Source organism: Haemaphysalis longicornis, unplaced genomic scaffold, assembly GCF_048455015.1.
Source record: "Haemaphysalis longicornis isolate Haplotype H1 unplaced genomic scaffold, Haemaphysalis longicornis Haplotype H1 scaffold_4, whole genome shotgun sequence".
NCBI classification, from domain to species: domain Eukaryota; kingdom Metazoa; phylum Arthropoda; class Arachnida; order Ixodida; family Ixodidae; genus Haemaphysalis; species Haemaphysalis longicornis.
Window position 1 is genome coordinate 221,447,790 of NW_027526361.1, and position 20,327 is coordinate 221,468,116.

The 20,327-nt window shown below is 49.5% G+C and overlaps 1 protein-coding gene across 1 annotated transcript; it reads left to right on the plus strand.

The window, feature by feature from the left end:
- The first annotated feature begins 325 nt into the window (after positions 1-325).
- Positions 326-19,984, plus strand: LOC144179648 (uncharacterized). The gene is made up of 4 exons (XM_077708085.1): positions 326-552; positions 3,602-3,753; positions 7,441-7,642; positions 17,649-19,984. The coding sequence occupies exons 1-3, from the start codon at positions 396-398 to the stop codon at positions 7,600-7,602; spliced, it is 471 nt and encodes a 156-aa protein (XP_077564211.1). The 5' UTR covers positions 326-395; the 3' UTR covers positions 7,603-7,642; positions 17,649-19,984.
- Positions 19,985-20,327: the final 343 nt, after the last annotated feature.

The window sequence follows — 20,327 nt, forward strand, 5'->3', positions numbered from 1 at the left end:
AGTCCAACTAATATCGGTGCACCGCGCAGGCAGGGTGCAAACAAGAGTGCGGAAATACGGCGAAAGATTTGGCAATGTTGGCGACTTCGTTTTCCTCCGCTGTCTGGAATTCACCTGTGACTGACTCCATGTCACCCACTGGGTCACCGCTGCGGTAAACAGAGAGCGAGCGCCTTTCCCCCACTGCACAGAAGCAGTGATCGTTGTCGGCCCCCGTGACGTCCCATCGAGCGGGGCGGGCCACTGGTCCGGCCACCGGGGCAGTGTGTCCGAAGCGCTGCCGCCGCCCGCTTGACAGTAGGCAGCAGCGGTCACGTCCAAGAACTCCACCCAGCTGCCCGCATTGCGAGGTCCCCCGAGGCTCTGCTGCCTCGCCCTAGCTGTGCTGATCACGTATGCCCGCGATTGGCAGGCCTGCAATTACAGCCCTTTGGTGGAAAATAAGAAAGGCAAAGCGTTGCCCATGCCACCCACCAGCCAGTTTGTGTTGGGACATGGAGCGGGCCTGCCTCCTCGTCTCCGCTTGCCTCCTGCTGGGCGTCCGCGCGCAGAGTGAGTATACGCCCGGCAGCCTTGTTCCTTGCGTCGCCACTACTTGGGACCTGGGCTTTCAGTCGTCCGGAAAGGAATCTCCCGCTATTTTCATTGGGTCAGAAATGCGCGTAAAAAACGATTTCCTGTAGTTTCTCGCTAAAGCGGTTTTGCACTAGTCTTATGGTATGCGCGACACTGGCCGTAATCTGAACTAACGTAGATGGGTCGGACTCGCTCACATAAGCTTCCGATGTCGGGAAGTTTTTCGCGACTTCTAAAAATAACTCAAGTGTCAGCGAACATGAATTCAACTGCTACCCTAAGGTGAGAGGGAGATGGTAAATGATTTTTGCTCGCACGGCTGGACGTTTGATCCGCTATTCGCAGAGTGCTTGAAGACCTTTGTTTGCATTTGTACGATTTCGTCCTAATTGTTCGCCCAATACGAATACCGAGAAGATAATGCGGGTACAAATGAAGTGAGCACTGCACAATTTATAACTGAATGTTGTTTGAGTACCTGCTTATTCTGAGCGTCCGGTGATGCATTCTTAACTTAGTTCTCAACTCTAGTAATGACGTACTTCTGCCTAACCGACTTACCACCTGACTTAGCTGTTATAATCTAAAGTTTACGGTAAGTAAGCTTCGCATCGATGATCTATATCCCGTTATGCTTGGAGCATTTTCGAGCAGAGCTTGCTGGCGGCTCTTATTGGGCGAGTCGATTTTTCTCAACTGAATCATGCAGTTGGAAAAGCGAACCATCCTTTCCATTTACTGCTTCTTTTCACTTTCGTAAAAAAAAACGCCGATCCGCATTTCTACAAAGCGGCAAAAGGGGCGAATCATTCAAGGGGTCGTGAGATTTTTAAAAGAAATTATGTTGTTTGAATATTTATAACTGTGGACCTTTGACATGCATACTATGCATAGCCATTTTTGTTGCACGGTATCGGCAAATGGGAAAAATAATGCAGTTACTGTTTTTCCGGGGCTTTCCACCTCAAGTCGTGAAATGACGTCATGTTAAGAAGTCAACCATAGCTCCTTACCCTGTGGACAGCCCGTAGGCGGAGAACGTGCTAGCAAAGGGTCACCTACTGCAACAACATTGTCGCCGTGAACAGATTCACGCGGAACTGAACGAACGATACCTAACCCCTGATACGACTAATAAGCATGGCCGAACTCCCAGTAAACAATTCTTTCGTGCCCGGGTGAGCCGCGCCGGCAGAAGTAACCACGCCTAACGTGAAATGGGTATTTGTAAACTGTTTTCGATGTTTCGTTCCAGTCTGAACTGTCGTTTACACTAGCCGATATTCTCTCGCTGAAGCCTGCCGATGTTTAACGCACGTCGACTCTAATTTGAGGGAACCGAACGTGAACTTCTTGGCCTTGCAATATCAATGATCAATAGCTTAGACGGGAATTTACTGCATTAGGATGTATATACTGTATACTGTATATCATTTTGTATATCATATACTGTATACTGTATAGCATTTACTGTATATCAAAGGACTGTCGGTTATTAGGATGTCAAAATCAGCCAGTGTTTTACTTGCGCAAGCGTAGCAATATAGAACGAGAAACAGCGACACTGCGCGTTGTGGAGATTCACCATCACACAGTTCGATTGCTTCCCTGCAATAATTAATGGTTCAGTAAGTGGTTCAGTAAGCTGAAAATGGCTGATTGATTGATTGATTGATTGATTGATTGATTGATTGATTGATTGATTGATTGATTGATTGATTGATTGATTGATTGATTGATTGATTGATTGATTGATTGATTGATTGATTGATTGATTGATTGATTGATTGATTGATTGATTGATTGATTGATTGATTGATTGATTGATTGATTGATTGATCGATCGTGGTGTTTAACGTGCCGAAGTGACTCCTGCGCTATGAGGGGCGCCACAGTGGAGGGCTCCGGCCGGATTATTTTGACCACCTAGAAAAACTTAACGTGCGCCGAACCCTCGACACACGGGAGTTTTCGCTTTACGCTTCCACCAAAGAAGCAACCACCACGGCCGGGCATGAACCCGCTTTATAGGTCCTAAAGGGACACTGAAGTGAACTTGTAGAATTTCTGTTTTTTTTTTGCATCGCATACAGACTGGTTCAAATAAACTCGGTTTTCATCGTTTATCCAGTCGATAAAGCAGTATTTATTGTCAAAGCCTGAAAGAAGAAAATATATTATGCGACATTTGCGGAGGCTGCAACACCTAACAGCAGTGACGCTTATTGGGGATGCAATGTGATTGGACAATGTCCGAAATTGGAATTAGAACTACTTTCGGTTTTTGCTCTGTGCAATAACACGCTTGGCATCCGCCCTTATCATTGGCTGGACATTCTCAATATCTCGGATCGGCATACCGAGCGTCTGCCTTATTGTCTGCTGACGTACTTCATTTGACGTACTTCCTCTGAAAGTACGTCAGATAAGCGTGCCAGTACTGCTTAGAATCGTAACGTTCGGTATCCGAGGCGTTCGCAATGGCTGAACGCGTTTTGTGTCATCAAAGTCTCCCAACTGCGAGGCGTTCCTCCCCAACTTTACAGTTTTCTTGGCTGGTCCCTGTGTCGTAAGAGGCGTGCTCGAACCAGGCCGAGAATTGGCTGATTCGGCACCATTCCCGCAAGCAGATGGTGCTTATGCCCCCACGCCAACGACAACTCACCAGCGCGTTAGTGTCAGTCTGCACGCATCCGGCCAACTCGCTCGTGGAGCAGTGAGCGATGAGTATTACTGGAGTAATTGCAAATCAAAACATTCGTTTAGTGGCGATTCATATAGCATTCAATAGCTGGCCGTAAGCTTTCATTATTTCAGAAGGCATACCGTCAGAGTTGCAAGAAAATGATAGTTTCCGGCGCTTGAGGGCTCAGTGAACATCAACCTCCCTAATTCTGGGAAAGCAGAATTTAGACGGCACAGGAGAGGAGTTCCACAACAACAACACTGAAGGTGATGATAACGACAGCGGTGGCGTGCAAGGGGTAAGCATGATGACAACGAGCCTTTTGGGGCGCATGCGCAGGAGACACGGACTTCTACTTCGGCACCCGGGTCCGCTGCCACACGTGCGACGCAGACTTCACCATCGAGAAGTTCTCGGTCGATCACCCCTGCCTGGTGGGCCAGCGGGAGAGGGACGTGGCCTACTGTAGCGTCAACTCCAACTTCTGCAAGGTGCCCGCTCTCTCTCTGTCTTCGCGTAGACCCCGTGTAAATATATACACTGCATCACTTGCTCACTCAGGGGGACTGTGGAACGACTGATGGCCCCGCTTCGATAGATTCAACGCGTACGTGGAGGCTTCCAGTGCGCCCACGCCGTGTAAAAGGAACCAGGATTTTCTGGGAGGGCGCAGCAAAGCCACCACACCAGCAGGCCTTTGATGCGGTCCCTTAGTTGCCCCTGCGCTAATCCATTGCGGAGTGCCGCTAGCGTAGCCATGTAACTGCGGCTTGTATTTCGTGAGAGCACTGCTGGATGGGCACCGTTAATGCCGCAAGCATCACTGGGCTGACGCCTCATATGCGAAAAGAAAAGCAAAATATCACTCACACCGCGGAACTTGTTGAATGAGTGTTGGAGTACAGAATACGGATGAAGAAGCAAGCTGATGCGTGAACTTATTAAGCAAAAAAAAATGAGCAGAAACACTGCCGTCGGCATTTCCTTTCCATCTCACCTAATGCCAAGGAGTGCCTGGTCACAGCACCAAAGCGCGTGGTGCTCCCTGGCAGATGTGTAATCCTGTCGCTCGTACAAGAGCAAAATCTAGGTGACCTTTGACTTTTCAGGTGATACTGACGACAAACACGTAGTCGTCATCGTCGGCGGGAGACCTAAGCGGTGCTGTATCGAGGAAACGTATGTAATGCAGCAGCGCGCGACCAGAGCAACGCAAAATTTTAATTGTCATCACTGAGTGATCGTTTCAGCTCACTCTATAATTGGAGCTTTCGACTTGTGTGAATCATATGTTACTTTTTATTTATCTATTTAATACTCTCAGAGTCCAGAGGACGTTATACAGTCAACCCCGGCTATAGCGAACCCGGATAGAGCGAATTATGCTATATATCAAACAAAAATATTTCAGTTACAGAAATACATGGGGAAAATATTCCTTATAACGAAGTTCACATCCGATATATCGAACTCTGCGCGCCTAGAATGGCTGCCGAAATGCATAGTCTCGAAGCGGCGATTGAGATTTGGATTGGCCACGACCACGGAGCAAGAGCCGCGACTGAAACATTGCACCTCGCATGGAGTGACGTGATGCCCGACACTTTCCGTAACTGTTTCCAACGCGCGGGACTCACGATGGAACCCGCTAATTCCGCGAGTCTGCACCAAGACAGCAGCATCGGTGAACTGTGGGAAGAGCTCGCCAGCGTCCCCGATGATGTCGCGAGTGAAAGCCGTCCGACGCTTACAATGAAGCGCTTTCGGCAGTCGATGTGCTCTGCCAATGCTTTTTGAGATTTTGGAGGTCACGGACTCGAACTGGTACAAACATTGTTTCGTGTAGAGAATGCTATGCTAGTTGCAGCCGCCAAAACGAAGGTGAAAACAAAAATCACCGCTTTTTTGCAAAATAGGCAGTTAAAGCGGAAAGTAGCTTTATTATTTGCAATAAATGGATGATTTTGTGTTTGGTAATGGCTAATTTACTGTGTTCGTTTCTGCATGCGGGGATGGCGGAGTTGGGAAGGGGAGTGGCTCCCGCGGATTGCGAACTCGTAACAATAGGTTCGTTATAAGCGGGTTCGGCTATATCGAACTATTGGATATATCGAACTAATCGCAGTGCATATTGCAGTTCGCTATAAACGGGTTTGACTGTATAACGGGGATATATATATTAGGTTACAAAAGTAACAGTAAAGCAGCATGCAGGGAGCAATACTAATAACAAAGCGGACAATAACACAAGCAACAATACTTAACAATAACAAGCAACAATAAAGCAGTGACTATTAACACAAAAAACAGTCAGCGGCATCAGGGCAAATATTTACAAAAATAGCAATGAACATTCTCGATGCATATAATACACTTTAAATGCCAACAGCGGCCACAAATCCTTGTCTACTTCTAAATCAGTTAGTAAGGCGGATTGGAAACGGTAGGGATCTGTAATGGTGACGATGTTTGAGAGTAGAGCGTTCCGCTAGTTTATTGACTATAAAAGTAGGAGAAATTGGTATTTCTTGATGCGTGCGTGTATTGCATCCACCTTATGCGCATGGTCAACTCGAGCAGACACGTAGGGAGCCGGGTGAACGAACATTCCAGAAAATGTTGTGTTGCTATGATAAAAGCTCTGGAACACAGAAAGGTGGGACAACTTTCTAGACGCGGCGAGTGATTAAATTACGTTCAGACTATGCTTAAGCAACGATACACTTTTGTTGCGATAATAAAAGGAGGATATATACCAGACTGCTTTATTTAGCACAGATTTGGCAACATCAGATATAATAGCAATGTGTGGATGCCAGATCGTTGACGCACACTCCAGTGAATGCCTGATTACAGCCTTTTATGCGCGAACTGAGTTAGCGCTCCTCAGGAGGCGTTTCAAAAGACAGCTTTTTCAACGATTTGCTACTGATATACTCGACATGACTGTTCTAGGAGAAAGAAAACGCCGATGTGTTTTGCCAATGAAACGGCCTCAGCTACGGTGTTGTTAACTATATATCTTCCGGGGCTGTTGTTAGTTATGGAAATAAATCTAACGTGTTTGATTTTGAGGGCATTGATGTCCATCTGCTACAAATCTCACCACTTTTACCAAATCTAACTACGGTTGTAATGTGCGTCGGTTCGGCTATATCCTTATATATGACGCAATCGTCTGCAAATAGGCGCATGAAGAAACTATATTGAATCCAATGTCATTGATGTAGACCAAGAATAGTAACGAACAGAGCTACGAGCCCTGGGGGACACCGGACTTTACCACGCACTTGGATTTGTGCGGTTGAGTTTGACTGACTGCAATAGGTTACAGAGGAACTCCTGAATCTATTTGGTGGTTATCTTATCAAGCTGCAGGTTGCGGGCTTGGGTAGGTAACCGTTTTTGCTGTACTAGCTTGCAAGAAATACCGGTTAGAGAGATAGGACAGTAGTTATTGGAACATGACTTCTCGCTGGATTTGAATATGGATTTAACAAAGGCGCATTTCCAGTCTTCCGGTACACAGCCCGCGTCGAGCGATGTAATAAAATAATGTCAATGGTTGTTTTCTTGGTATAATACGCGTGTTTGTGGGATGTTTTAAACTCTAAACCAGCGCTCAGAAAAATCTAATGATATTCGATTATGAATCGCACCTGGCAATCAACCGGCAAAACAAGCCGTGCCGGCCACTTAGTCTGTTTTGTGCTGCTAGTCATTATTTGGGAGCGCAACAATTCGTCTATCTGGTATCTCTGCCCTGGCAACAACAATGTCTTCGTCCCCTTGAAAGTCACCTCCGCCGTTGTACAGTAGTGCGCTGCAGGCCAGCCTGGGACAAGAATGGCGCGCAGTTTGAAGAACACGGCTAGCTTGTTCGCTTTGCTTTTTCAAGCCCTTAAGAGGCAGGGAGAAAAGAAAAACAGCTCATCACACGGATGCAACGCCCATGTTCTAATGGCCACGTGAGTTTGTCTCCATCATGCATACCGAATCGGCGAGCTTAAGAACTTGGAACTTGAGCTTCTTTTTTACGCCGTTGGTTCAATGCATAAGTAAGGTTTTTTAATGATAGCCCGTGCTCCGTACGTGTATTTCTCAAAATATGTGTGCATCGATTCTCTTGGGCACTAGAGTTGCCTTGAAAGATGTCGGCGTGGTCGTGTGCCCTTCAGGTGGAGGTGAGCCGGCTGAACGGCGTGCTGGTGTCGTTCTCGCGGCGGTGTGCTGACAAATGTTCCCCGAATTGCTACGAAAAGGGATTCGGTATGCTCAGGGAGCAGTGCACCTACTGCTGCCGCCGCAACCCGTCCTGTGGAGAGAAGCGCAAGCCATGACGCCCCCCGTCCCAAGCTGCACAGGCAACCGCCACTGCAGGTCAGTAGAGTGTGCACGATTGAACTGATCACTCACTGAGGTGAGTATTTACCTAGGTTTGTCATAACGGCACACTTGAAATTACCGTGAAAGATGATGATCACAGTATGTTTTGTTTTTGAAATCGTGTCCCAGGTGGTCAATGTATAGCTTCCAGCGTGTGGGCGCAATCAAGGTACGGCTGCGTAATCCACAAACTTCTTATTTCGGCAGGCTTGAGGGTCTTGATTGGTCTGGTTGGGATCTTGGGGTGGCACTACTGCAACACGTACCGTGCCAGCTGGCTACACCTTATCAGATTGTGTGCCACCCTGTGCACGTAGGTGACAACCACGGAAGCGCCTAGGGGCAGATTTCGTACGGCCAACACTGCACTCCAGCTTCCGAAACAGCGACTGGGCCACCGCTGCCAAGACCGCTAAAGGGCGGACAACCGTCTGCAAACTGAGCAACGAAGCTCTCCTGAACATTGTGAGGCATGATGGTGAAGTATGTGGGTGATTCCACGCCAAAGGAGACCCGGCAGTTATGAATATTGCGGATATGCTTCAAAAATTTATATTAGCAATGTGGAGTCACAAGTGGTACTCGGTAATTTTTTTTTGGTGGGGGGGGGGGGGGGGGGGTCGTCATTACAGTGTCCTCTAAAATCTGCAAAAGACATAAAAAGTGATACCTTTTGAATTTTTCTGCTAAGGATCCATTACTTGTCACGATAGCTTGGGTGAGCATGTAAGTAGGTATGTTTACAGACTACGCTTCCATAAAAACTGATGCCGAGCTAAGCGCTTTTCCACCCTATTTAGCACCGGGAACCTGAGCAAAATTGCAGATGTTTGGTAATTTTTAGACAACTTTTATTTAAATGACAGCAACAAAACTTTTTTACTTATTTTCTAGAACATTAAGATAATACTGCATTTTTGAATCACAAAGCCTGTCAGCATTGTTTTGGTTACAAATTAATATTGCTGAAATTTTGCAGAAATTTCCACGTGAGGCCATCAAAGCTATGAGGTATCCCTAGTGTAGTTGTTACTATGTGAGGTCTGGTTGTGCTTCAATGTGGCTTAGTCTCAATGCGCGGGACTAAGTGCTGGGCGTGGCTCTCGCAGGTACAAAAGCCCTGTCGGGAACCGCGGGGTCGCAGCGCAGCGCAAGAGATAAAGTACCAGCGTGGCAGGCTTTCGGAATCGAACTGCCCGTGCCGTGCTGGCGCACCAAGCACGCGCCGCTCGTCTCTTTATTCTCGTCTTTTCTAGCCGGCGCCAAGGCGCCGGCTAAGAGCGCCAACCAGAGGGCGCTACAGGGCCCCCCGCCCAGACGGAATGTCGAACGTGACGCGACGGCGAGGCTGGCGGGCGTTGGTTTTGGGGGCGAGCAGTGGAGTGTTTAGGCCTGCGATGTCTGCGCGGAGTTCGTTGGGTGGCGTCTCGAGGTAGGCCGGTTTGAGGCGGTCCAACGAGACGACTTCTTCGCGGCCATTCAAGAGGATGGTGGCGGACTTGTGGGTCTTGTTAAGGACACGGTACGGCCCATCGTAAGAGGGGGTAAGAGGCGCCTTTACGGCGTCCCGCCTGAGGAAAACGTGTGTCGAAGACGCCAGGTCGGGATGCACAAAGATGCGGTGGTCTGAAGACCGAGGTGGGACCGGTCGCAGGTGCTGCATGCAGTCCTGCAGGCATTGGAGGTACTCAAGCGGCTGGGGCGAGGAGGCCGTAGGGACGAACAAATCGCCAGGAAGCCGCAGGGGTGCGCCGTAGACAAGTTCAGCAGTTGAACAGCCGAGGTCGCGACGAAGGACGGCACGCAGGCCAAGAAGCACTACAGGCAGGTGATCAACCCAGTGCTCTCTATCCAAGCGCGCAGTGAGAGCACTTTTTAGCTGGCGATGGAGCCGCTCAACGATGCCGTTGGCACAGGGATGGTATGCTGTGGTGCGGCAGTGTTTAGTGCCAAGCAAGCGGCTGAGGGAAGTGAACAGGGTGCATTCAAACTGCCTGCCTCGATCCGTGGTAACAATGCCGGGGCAGCCGAAACGGCAAACCCATGTCGAAACGAAGGCTTTTGCGACCGTTTCTGCCGTGATGTCCGGAATTGGTACGGCTTCGGGCCAACGGGTGAAGCGGTCAATCATTGTGAGAATGTACCGGCAGTCACGGGAGGGAGGAAATGGTCCGACCAAATCAAGATGGACGTGGTCAAAGCGACAGCTAGGTGGCAAAAAAGGCTGCGTTGGGGTCTTCGTGTGGCGGGTCACCTTGGCTGTCTGACAAGCGAGGCACGAACGGGCCCACTGGCGGACATCAGCGTTGATGCTCGGCCAGACGTACCGCTGTGTGATGAGGCGCTGCGTGGCTCGGATGCTGGGGTGGCAGATGTCGTGGAGCGAGTGAAACACAGCACGACGAAAGGCAGCCGGAACGAAGGGTCGAGGCGCCGCCGCTGACATGTCACACCACAGTGAGCCAGGCACGAACGGATGAGGCACAAGTTGTAGACGAAGGGAACCCGGGTGGTCCCGCAGTGCTTGCAGCTCAGGGTCTTGAATCTGCGCCTGAGCTAGGCGTTCCCAGTCCACAGCAGATGCAGCACTGCCGATGGAGGTAATGCGTGAAAGCGCGTCAGCCGCCTCGTTGTCGGTGCCTTTGATGTGCCGAATGTCCGTCGTGAATTCCGATATATAGGCGAGCTGACGGAGTTCCCGTGCAACGTACTTGGAGGAGTTCGTACGGAAAACGTACACCAGAGGTTTATGGTCCGTAAGAACGTGAAAGGACTGGCCCTCCAAAAAGTGCCGGAAGTGCTGGATGGTGGCGTAAATGGCGAGCAGCTCACGACCAAAAACGCTGTAGCGCGTCTCGGCAGGTTGGAGCTTCCGAGAGAAGAAACCCAGCGGGTGCCACTCGGAGTCGATTCTCTGCTGGAGAACAGCGCCTATTGCAACGCTGGATGCATCTACCATGATGCGAGTGGGCACGTCGGTTCTCGGGTGGATGAGAAGCACCGAGTCGGCGACGGCTTGTTTAGCAGCGTTGAAAGCGGCTTGAGCTTCGGGAGACCAGGAAATCGCGGATGAGGAGCTCTTGGTTGTGCGAAGAAGCTCAGTCAGTGGATGCAGAAGCTCGGCGCAGTGGGGTATAAAGCGTCGCGAGAAATTCACCAGGCCCAGGAACTCACGAAGCTGGCGGAGGCTGGTAGGTTCGGGGAAGTCCTTCACGGCTTGAACGTGAGAGGGTAAAGGACGAATTCCCTGCGCCGAGATGTGATGGCCCAGGAACTCGAGCTCGGACGTCCCGAAGACGCATTTCTGGGCGTTGACAACCAGGCCAAATTGTTGAAGGCGTTCAAAGAGTTCTCGGAGGTGACGCTCGTGATCTTGTGGAGTAGGACTCGCGACTAGGATGTCGTCGATGTACGCAAATACAGCCGGAAGGCCGCGCGTCACCTCGGCAATGAACCTTTGAAATGTTTGAGCTGCATTGCGTAGCCCAAAGGGCATGCGCACATACTCAAACAAGCCGAAGGGTGTAGTGATGGCCGTCTTCGGGATATCGGCAGGCTCGACGGGGATTTGGTGATACGCTTTGACAAGGTCCACTTTGCTAAAGATTGTGCACCCTTCCAAGTGGCTTGTGAAATCCTGGATGTGGGGTAGGGGATAGCTGTCGTGGACAGTCTGAGCGTTGAGCGCTCGGTAATCACCGCACGGACGCCAGTCTCCACTTTTCTTAGGAACCATATGCAGTGGAGACGCGTGGTTGCTGGACGATGGGCGGATAATACCGAGTTCCAGCATGTGCTCGAATTCACGTTTAGCAGTCGCCAGACGCTCACCGAAGAGGCGGCGCGGCCGAGCTGCGACTGGTGGACCACGCGTGACGATGTGGTGGGTAACGCTATGCTTTGGCGGCTGCTTTACGTTGCAGGGTCTCGTGACCTCAGGGAAGTCTTCGAGGATTCTTGCGTACGGGCATGAGGGAAGCAGCGTGCGGATGCCAGTTGGAGCGACAGTAGACAGTATGCCCAGGATGGAAAGGCGCGTCTTGCTGTCAATCAGGCGATGGTGACGCATGCTGACATCTAGGTCAAAGTGGGTGAGGAAATCGGAGCCGAGGATGGGCTGATTGACGTCGGCTACTACGAAGACCCACCGGAAGGCGCGTCGCAAACCAAGGTCGAGGGTGAGGGACCGCAGACCATACGTGGCGATAGAGGTAGAGTTCGCTGCACGCAGTGTAGGTCCAGGTGACTTAGAAGTACGCTCATCCTTGGTGGCTGGTAGTACACTGACTTCAGCACCCGTGTCTACAAGGAAGCGCAAACCAGAAATGCGATCCATGACCAGGAAAAGGCGGCCAGGTTGTAAGGCGAGGCCACTTGCCGCCATTAGTGATCTCGCGGCGCGTTTCCCGACCAGCTGCATGGGGAAGTGCAGTGACGGGCGCGGTGCTGGAAAGTGCGATGGTACCAGCAGATAGCCGAGCTTCGAGGGCTGCGCGAACAAGAACCACCCGGGGAAGACGAACGGCGGCTAGGACGTGGGGAGGAGCCGCATCGGCGATCAGAGGACGTCCGAAGCGCTTCAATGGAAGCGGCGAGTTGATCGATCCGAGTCTCTAAGCGGGAAACGGCCGATAACTCTGCCGTCGAAGCGAGGGGGGTGACTGAGGGAGAAGTCGCGTCGTGAACTTTATCAGCAAGCTCGGCGGCGCGGTCGAGGGTCAAGTCCCCTGTAGCAGCTAAAACGATGCGAGTGGACTGTGGCAAGCGCTGCAGAAAGAGTTCTTTTAAAAGTGCACCGTTGGAGTCCACGTTGCTCGCGCCCACAAGCTGTCGCATGGGGTTGAGCAGCTGGGAAGGGCGGCGATCTCCAAGCTCTTCGTGGTTGAGCAGGTGCTGGAGGCGCGCGCTTTCAGACGCCGTGGTTCGGTCCAGAATACTCTGCTTGAGCCGCTGGTACGGAGCATCGTTAAAAGGTGCACCGATGACGTCTGCCACTTCATCAGCCACCTCCGGAGGCAGGTTGCAAAGCAAGTGGCGAAAACGAGTAGTCTCCGAGGTGACGCGGTGCAGATCGAAGACGGCTTCGACCTGGGCGAACCAGACGTGTGGGTTCTTGCGCACGAAGGTGGGCAGACGGAGCTGTATGACTGCGACGTCCGGCGGCCGCGAGGAAACGTCAGGCAAAAGAGGGCCCGAGGGCGCGAGGTTGCTGGGGTCGGTCATGTCTTAGTCCGGGTCACCACTGTCGGGAACTGCGGGGTCGCAGCGCAGCGCAAGAGAGAAAGTACCAGCGTGGCAGGCTTTCGGAATCGAACTGCCCGTGCCGTGCTGGCGCACCAAGCACGCGCCGCTCGTCTCTTTATTCTCGTCTTTTCTAGCCGGCGCCTTGGCGCCGGCTAAGAGCGCCAACCAGAGGGCGCTACAGCCCCATTGAAGTAACTTGCAAGAAGCTGTAGAAATGGTGTCACTGAGCCTAAATACTGAAAGAAAATGTTTACAGAGAATTTTCATTCCTTTGAATTCCATGCGCAGGCATTCTTGCTGCAACATATCCACCGTATTGCAGCCAGATGATTGTGCGCACACTTGGTACTTTCCAGCTCAACCTGTGGCATCCCTCTGGCCCTTCTTGTACTCCAGTGCAGTGTTCGATCTCTGAAACATGGGCTTAATTAAGGCAGCTGGCCTGTCGTGCGAGTAGACTGGCGTATAGCCACTATATGCTCTCGAAGGTGATGATTATCGCATCACACTCCTGCTGTAATCTTGTTGCCTCCCTAGCAGAAATGCCTATATAAGAATAGAGAACTAAGTAAGTGGTTTTTGTTTCTCTTGGTGGTTGTTCAGGTGTTTGTTAATCAAAACTTTGCTTTGATACTCTGTACCATTATTTGTGGAAATGACTAAATTGAAGTCAGGCCTGTATGCTTTCACCCACATTTCTTTGACGGGCAGCTATTGGCATTCTATGTAAGACCTAGGCTTGCTTTTCCTCCAATGTACGTTGCAATCATTTAGAGTCATATATGCGATTCCAATACCTGAATAATATAAATTTTCGATATTTTAAGCCATCTAAGTACAGCATCCTTCGACGGCACATATCTGTCCATCCTCTCAAGCCATTGGCCCAAAGTTTGATCCCTGTGAATGTCACATAGCACAACTTTGCTTTCCGGCAAACACCTGTTCAAAGCATTTCTTTCAGCTTGAGTGTTTTCGATCATCGAGTATTCAGGACTGAAGTCATTCCCTGAATACGTTCGTGGCTTTAGGAATGCAGGTTCCTGTCTCAAACTCAGACAAAATCACCAAAGATCAAGAAACCATGCGACGTCTTCACAACGATCTGAAAAAGAGGCAGTGCATTAATTGTTTTATTGGGGGCATTGTGGTCTGGACCTTACTTTATTCTGTATTCGCCATGGAAAATACTAATATTTTTTTTCCTAGATGAACACCACAACGCGGGCAACATGTATTTCGCCATTCCCTTTTTTCGCCAACTTCCCGTTCATTAGCAGGAAAAATACGATCAACCGTGCCCTTTCGGTAAAGATGTGGTTTTACCGGTGAGAACTTGCGAAATCAAGGGAGCACGGCGTACCTGTGAATTTTGTATTCTCAAGCCGTCCGTTTCAAAATTCTTGAATGCTTGTGCACTCCACTTACAAGTATACAGTCGTCATAATGTGCTTATGTGATTTTATGTCTGCGTAAAAATAAAGAAGCAGCTCTCTGGAGATTGATAAAGCGGTATGTCTACTTCCTTCAGACTTCTAATTTTTGACAATTTGGTAGAAAGTTAAATGCGAGCCCTTTCCAGACACATCTCAAATTCATGAAGGTCTTGGTTGAAAGGCAAAACACCTGTCCCGTTTTGGCCGTCTTTCGTCAGATCTTCCAAATATTTTCTTCATGATGGTATCTGTGGATCGTCATCACGCCGGAATCCTTGATTTTGAGGCAGTACACTTAGATGAGTCAGAAAAGTACGTGTTTTAGCCGAGAAAACTAAACAAAAAAGGAAAGGCGGGCGGAATTTTCTCAATTCAGTAAGCCGTGAGCTATCGCTGTTCGAGCTCGTGCAGCCAAATTTTCTTGACTTTCAGGCTGCGAGCTGGCCATCCGACACTCACACAGCTTTCAGGGATGGGGAAGGGAGGAAGTTGGTGGTACGGACATTCCTACACCACGCGGTAAAGGGTGCAGCGAGCTTCACAAGAGGGGCACTTAAGGGGTGCTTGCTTGGAAAGATGTGGCAATAAATGCTGGTGTAGAAGCAGGTCCTCGCTTGTGGCCTACGCCTAAAGCCGGCGTTGTGACTGTTTGAAGACAGTTGAGTTGGAAGATATATGGAATCGGTTTCAAATTCTGGTGTAAGAAGAGGGAATGGGTTGAACGAAATGGAGTATGCCCGAGTCGTCCACCCTCGACGAGAACGCATGGAAAATAATGCTGGGGGTGGCGGTAAACTGTGCCGGGAGGGAGGCGTGCTCCGGTGTCCTCGCTGCGCTGTTCAGGTGAGAGAAAAATCCGCATCTGTTTGGTGTTGTTTGACCAGATACGCCAACTGCCGTGATATAAGCTCCGTTATAAATCAATAAGATTCCACCTCCCGTTTGCTAGTCAGTGCAAACAAGGTGGGGGTCTGCTCTTGTACAGTTGTCATAGGCCTTAGCTAAAGCAATGCTCTACCCACTTATCCTCTCATCTTGCATTTGTGTAAGGTAATTTAGTCACGACTGCTGTATTTCTTTAAAGTTAGAAGTCCTCCACATTATTTTGAGCAGTTTCTCGTAGGACGTTTTTGGATATTTCCCGCTAAAGTCAAATCTGATGTTAGAGCTAAGCTTGTGGAAGACAGGGAACGAGAGGGCGCTACATGTCCGGCAACCTCCAGCGCAGGAGGCCTGTGGGGTGTTCGCTTGGGGTGGGCGAACCCCTGCCAAAGTAGATCCGTGCCTACTACGGCACTGAAGCTGACAAGGGGAACGTGAATCCTCAACACTCAGGTCGAAAGTGCAAACTATATTCCGCGGTCGCAATTGGTGAACGTGTGTTGAGGAGGGAACGCATTCGCGTGCGATTAGCACCCCCTCCCTTATCAGAACCGTTGGGCATTGCTATACGCCTCGAGCGCGGCCTGTAGGGGCGCCACTGAAATCCTCCTAGCGGCCCGTTTCGAAAGCAGGCGCGGGAGTCGCCGTCCCGCTCCCCAATGTCGCCGCTGCTTTTGCGGCATGTTCACGACTGAAATTTAGCGTTTGCGGGCGTTGGAAATCCATGTTTATGTGGAGCAGTCACTCTGTTCGCAAATGGGGTGTATTTACGAGAGTGTAAATGTTTCTGACGCGATCTTAGTGTGGTATATTCGGTCTCTATAAGCGCCAGGTGCGTGTCACAGGCCAGCGTCGCGGAACCGGCGTATGCATGGACCTGATTGCAGATACACTACCCTGAATTTACTACCACCGTCTCCGTAACAACCTGTTCCTCAGATGTTCATACTACGGTTGTACACTACGATGTAAATCAGTTTTGTGAGCTTACATATTCAGCGGAACACTCTACCTGACAGCACGCCAGTTACGTTTGCCAATATCATACCTCATATATTGATCACCACCATTTACAAGCCAGTGTGTGTTAATTTCGGGAATATAAAACGTAAATATGACGGATAATGCAGGATTATACTCGGGGATCACCACACGACAAAGAGTCGTCTTGTCGTGAGGTGAGCGCCCGCAAACATTTATCTGCTACGTATCTCCTCTGCGAGCAGCGCGCAGACGGGCTTAGAATATAATCGGCGTCCGCGACTTAACGCTTCTTCGAAATATCGTCATATGGCACAGGGAGCCTGCAGAATAAAGGAGAAACTGAAATCAGATGGCCTTATCATATACCACACTCTTTCATCGCTTGTGAACTGCCTACCCTGTATACTTCCAAAAATGCGTCCGCCGAACGATCAGGTGTTCGTTGAAGTCGAAAAACAAAACGACAGTGAACGCGAGATTTGCGTGTGTGATTACCAAAACGTTCTTTGCTTGATTCCGCTCCGCATTTGTACACAGCGTCCTCCTCCCCTACCCCCCACCTATATGTCTCACGAAATAGCGGTGAATTTCGTATAGTTAGTTTATGGTGAGCCCTACCTGGCTTAAGTTTCGACGAACGTCTGTAGCATGTCAGAACCTGAACTGTATTTTTTTTTTCATTTCTGTTAGAGCTTATGTTTCTTCCGCACTTGCACAGCATGTATTTTTCTGTAGTTTCATATGCGATTGCCTTGGTTCTTTGCTATAAGGCATGTGTGGGCACATATTTAACGACGTACAAGCTTGAAATATACTTAACACTTTTGCATGGCTTATATTCTTATAAAATGCATAAGTTATTGTCCGGGATTGGCTAATCACATCCCCGAAACACATTTTTCTGCGACGTATATATTCGAAACGAAGCCGCATTCGTTGTCCACGCTGCAAAATGAAGACAACCTCTCACTGTGCCAGTATCAGTTCTAAACGAGGCGACAGTAAAATTCATTTGTGCCTGATGTATTTGGAGGTGACAGGGGTGATATGCTGCTACCGTCGCCGACGGCCTGAAGAGCGGCGACCATGTGCGCAGAACCGCGTCCCCGGGTAGCTCTTGCAGGCGATCGCGTTCTCTACGAAGACGCAGCTGCTTTTTAAGTGACCTAAACGTACTCTTTGCTTATAGACGTCACCATAGCAAGTTTTTTTTAGGGCGCCGAAAGGCGAAAAGAAGCGAAACAGAACCAAAACACTGCACGAGCCCCTATCAGCCACGCAGCGCACATCCCGTCAACGCCGCGGAGAAGCGGCGGCAGGCGGCGCAGCGATCGCGAAGCTCGAGGCGTATAGGCGCGTGGTTGGCAGCTCCAATAGCAGGACAGGCGCTGAAGCTTGGAGCTGCTCATTCCCCGCTCACATGGAGCTTACTCTCGCTAATTCTCCATTTGCAGCTCCATTCTCGTCGCCACGCATCACAGCGCAGCAGCTAGGGCGGGCGTCGGAGCTTCCGCAGGCGCCCGGGCGGAGCTCAGCAGCGTGGACGACTCGTTCCTTGCCGCCTGCTGGCGCTTCTTGGTGGACACCATCAGGCACTGCCACCGCTGCCTGCTGCTTCCTCGCCACGCTGCGCTGGTGCGCTTCCTGCTGCTGCTGAGCGCGGCCACGTGACGTCACCCGAGGCCACGCAAGGGCCTCTGCCAACCGCATTGGCAGGTTGTGTCCAGAAGTGCACGTGTTCGCCCTAAGCACCTACGTTATTCTTGGTCCAATTGCGCTTAATTTCCGTTCATTCACAGGGAACATCATGCACTAGACACTCTACCGCACGATGGCGCTACCTGCGCGGTGGCGCAGACTCCATTTGTACGGTTGGACAGGCGCGCGGACAGCTGCGCGAATAACACGGTTCGCGCTAGCACGTTGTCATCCCTGTGCGCTAATTTTCTTATTACTTGCGTTGCTTCAAACGACCGCTGCTGGAGTTACAAAGTTACAAAATTTTCTCCACCCTAGCCTGCGACTATATTTTGTTTTATGGCGCATGAGACGAGGTACTGGTGACCGTGCCACCCATTCCGGCTGCGTGCTTCTTCTGGCATGTGAAAAACTTGTACGGAGTTACCAGCGTAAAAACACAAGGCAATGATAGCGACAACACACTGCGGGATCGGCAGCTGCACCAAAAAGTAGTCACTCGATTTTTTTCGCTTAAAGGCTGCTGTGCTTCCTAACAGGCATTTTTGAGATAAATCGGTAAGCGAAATTGAAAGCCTGTGAGGTGCTCCGGCAAATGTTTTGATGGGTTGAACACATGAACATCATCAACGTGGGCTCTCAATAAAGCGGAGCGACAACGCAAACTGTGTGGGTGGAAGTATCGCGAGGTATGAACGTGTTTACAATTAGGTGTGGCGGCGACGATCCGCTTACTTTGGGCGATGACGGCTCCACCAATGGTTTACAGATGTGTTCATTTTTTAGTGTACGCAAAACGTAAAAGCAGTCGATGTCGCAGGACTAGTTCACAACCCGCAATTACCTGACGACTGACCTTGTCTGCAGCGCGTTCACTTCAAAAAACTTGAAATAGCCCAGGTTGAGGTTAGGCGTGTAGTCGGGTTTCTAAAGTATGCTTGATGGCCTCAACAGTGAAAGTTTGAAGCCCTACGTATTGTTTCAAGGCTGTGACGAGGCATGATACGAAATATTTGGTAACGCATCGCCCTGACCTACAATAAAATCTGCGCCACCGACTCGGTACTGGTTCGCTCCATCATCAACACTTCTCTATAAAATCGTTGCATGTAGACAGATCGTTTTCGCTCACTGCCCTTCCATTTGCCTCGAAACAAAAAGCCCGACGCGCTTGCTTTCATTGTGTCCTGTTGGTGTTCCGCAGTTGCAGGAAGTATGAACAACGCAGTCCTGCATTCTGAAGCGAAAACAGACAATGCTGGCTACTTTTTATGACAAGGCACTCGCAAACTTAATATTCAAGCAAAGAAAACACCGTTTGCACAAGAGTTTTTGCCGAAACCATGCCCCAAACATTTCGCGTCGTAAAACGCAACGTCCGCGCGGCAGCTTGTAACAGCACAAATGGAGTCGGCGCCGCCGCGTAGGTAGCGCCGTCGTGCGGCTGAGGGGCCATAGAAAACGCGCTATAAATCAACATTTCACTCCATTTCGTTTCATTTTAGTTCAACAGTTCGGTTTAAGTAAAAACAAGATGCCGACCAGTCCAAAAATTTTGTTCTTCATGTTTTTCTTCCAGCCTTGTTCACAATGATTTGTTTAAGTAGGCTTGAGAAATTGTTGCAAAGAACCTTCATTGATTGGTTTTAGATTTAAGTTGTTATGATTCGGCGTAAAATCTAGGATTTGATAAAATCTCACCTTGTCGGGTAAAAAATCGGGGGGGGGGGGGGTACAAGGCATCCGTGAACAAGGCTTCTTCCCATATAAAAGCCGAAGCATTTGTTTTTATTGAACCTTTGGATGGCAGCCATGTTTCATTTCATATGTTACCATTTTATGCAGTCTTATTTTATTCAAGGACAAACTGAATTTATACTCTCTGGTTCTTACAATACACCAGGAAGTGTAATGTAAGTTGGAATTGAAAGCATACAGGATGGAAATTGTGGGCAGTGTGCTATGCGCAACTAATTACGAACTTCAAATCGCACTCAGTCAAAAATTTCAAGAGCATAGGTTAAAGCAGTCCCTAATACTTTTTAAGGACTCTGGTTAAAGCAACGAAAACAACTTAAAATCCAGAATCTGCCCATGAACACCAATATCAGTAGCAATACTCATTTTTATGTTCAGCCTATCCTGTGCATGAAGTGTTGGTAGACCCTGCACACCTCACGTTATCAGAGCTGGTGGGATATCGGCACAGTACAGAACCTATTGCTATTTGTTACATGAAGAATGTCATTGCTTAAATGCTGAATTCCCGTAAATGAGAATTTAATTTTGCATAAGGATTCCCACGTTCCGAGAAACCAGCCACTTTGAAAGCAAAAGCGAAGACAGTAAATTTACTTGAAATCTAACAAGTTCTCTTTCCAATACACTGCTGCTCGACTGCACCTGGGTTCAGCCGTTTTAATGAAAATAAAAAC

Coding starts and splice junctions, on each gene's coding strand:
- LOC144179648 (XM_077708085.1), top strand. CDS start 396: ATGCCCGCGATTGGCAGGCCTGCAATTACAGCCCTTTGGTGGAAAATA. Junction 553..3,601: donor GCTGGGCGTCCGCGCGCAGA/GTGAGTATACGC, acceptor GCGCATGCGCAG/GAGACACGGACTTCTACTTC. Junction 3,754..7,440: donor TCAACTCCAACTTCTGCAAG/GTGCCCGCTCTC, acceptor TGTGCCCTTCAG/GTGGAGGTGAGCCGGCTGAA.